Here is a 563-nt window from a genome sequence, read left to right as displayed (position 1 = left end):
CTGCCGCGAGTACAACCCGCCGGACAGCGAGTACTGCCGCTGCGCCAGCGCGCTGGAGAAGTTCTTCTACTTCAAGCTCAAGGAGGGCGGGCTCATTGACAAGTAGCCCCCACCTCGGGCGACCCTCTGCCAGAGCTCGAACTCTGCCCGCCCCGGCCCGACGCCCTCAGCCGCGGAGCCTTGCGTCCTGGTCCTGGCCCTGGCCCTGGTCCAGCGGCTGTGTCCCCGAGGGCCACGACTGCTCCCTGTGGCTTCCGCGAGTGACTTCCGGGGTCCGGCTGGCTCTGCCGCCCGTGGTCTGGTCCCCCGGGGCAGGCGTGGGGCCTACTCATTCCTTGGCGTTAACCCCGTAGAGGGAACAATAAAGCTCTGTGGTTTTTCCCTTGTGTGAGTTTGTCGCGCTGCACCTTCCCCTGCACGCGGTGCCAGTTCCCGCTCCTGGGTGGCGGCACCTGCCCGGCTTTGGCTCCTTTTGCACCGCTCCAGGCTGGTAGCGAGGTCAGGCCCTTCGCGGGATGCGGCTCGCGCCGCCTTGGAAAGTCTGATCAGGCCGAGCCCCGCCC

General features: G+C 67.7%; 1 protein-coding gene across 1 annotated transcript in view; it reads left to right on the top strand.

Moving 5' to 3' along the window:
* Positions 1–379, top strand: part of Kat2a (lysine acetyltransferase 2A) — a 4,770-nt gene extending 4,391 nt beyond the window's left edge. Inside the window, exon 14 of the mRNA XM_010635555.1 lies at positions 3–379. Coding sequence (XP_010633857.1) covers positions 3–106 — 104 coding nt within the window. The 3' untranslated portion in view covers positions 107–379. The remainder of the gene's footprint in view (positions 1–2) is intronic.
* The last annotated feature ends 184 nt before the right edge of the window (positions 380–563 follow it).

This window comes from Fukomys damarensis, unplaced genomic scaffold, assembly GCF_012274545.1.
Source record: "Fukomys damarensis isolate Sample0158 unplaced genomic scaffold, DMR_v1.0_HiC HiC_scaffold_13, whole genome shotgun sequence".
In the NCBI taxonomy this organism is placed as follows: Eukaryota; Metazoa; Chordata; class Mammalia; order Rodentia; family Bathyergidae; genus Fukomys; species Fukomys damarensis.
The sequence above is the reverse complement of the archived record's forward strand: the minus strand, read 5'-3'. Positions and strand labels throughout refer to the sequence as shown.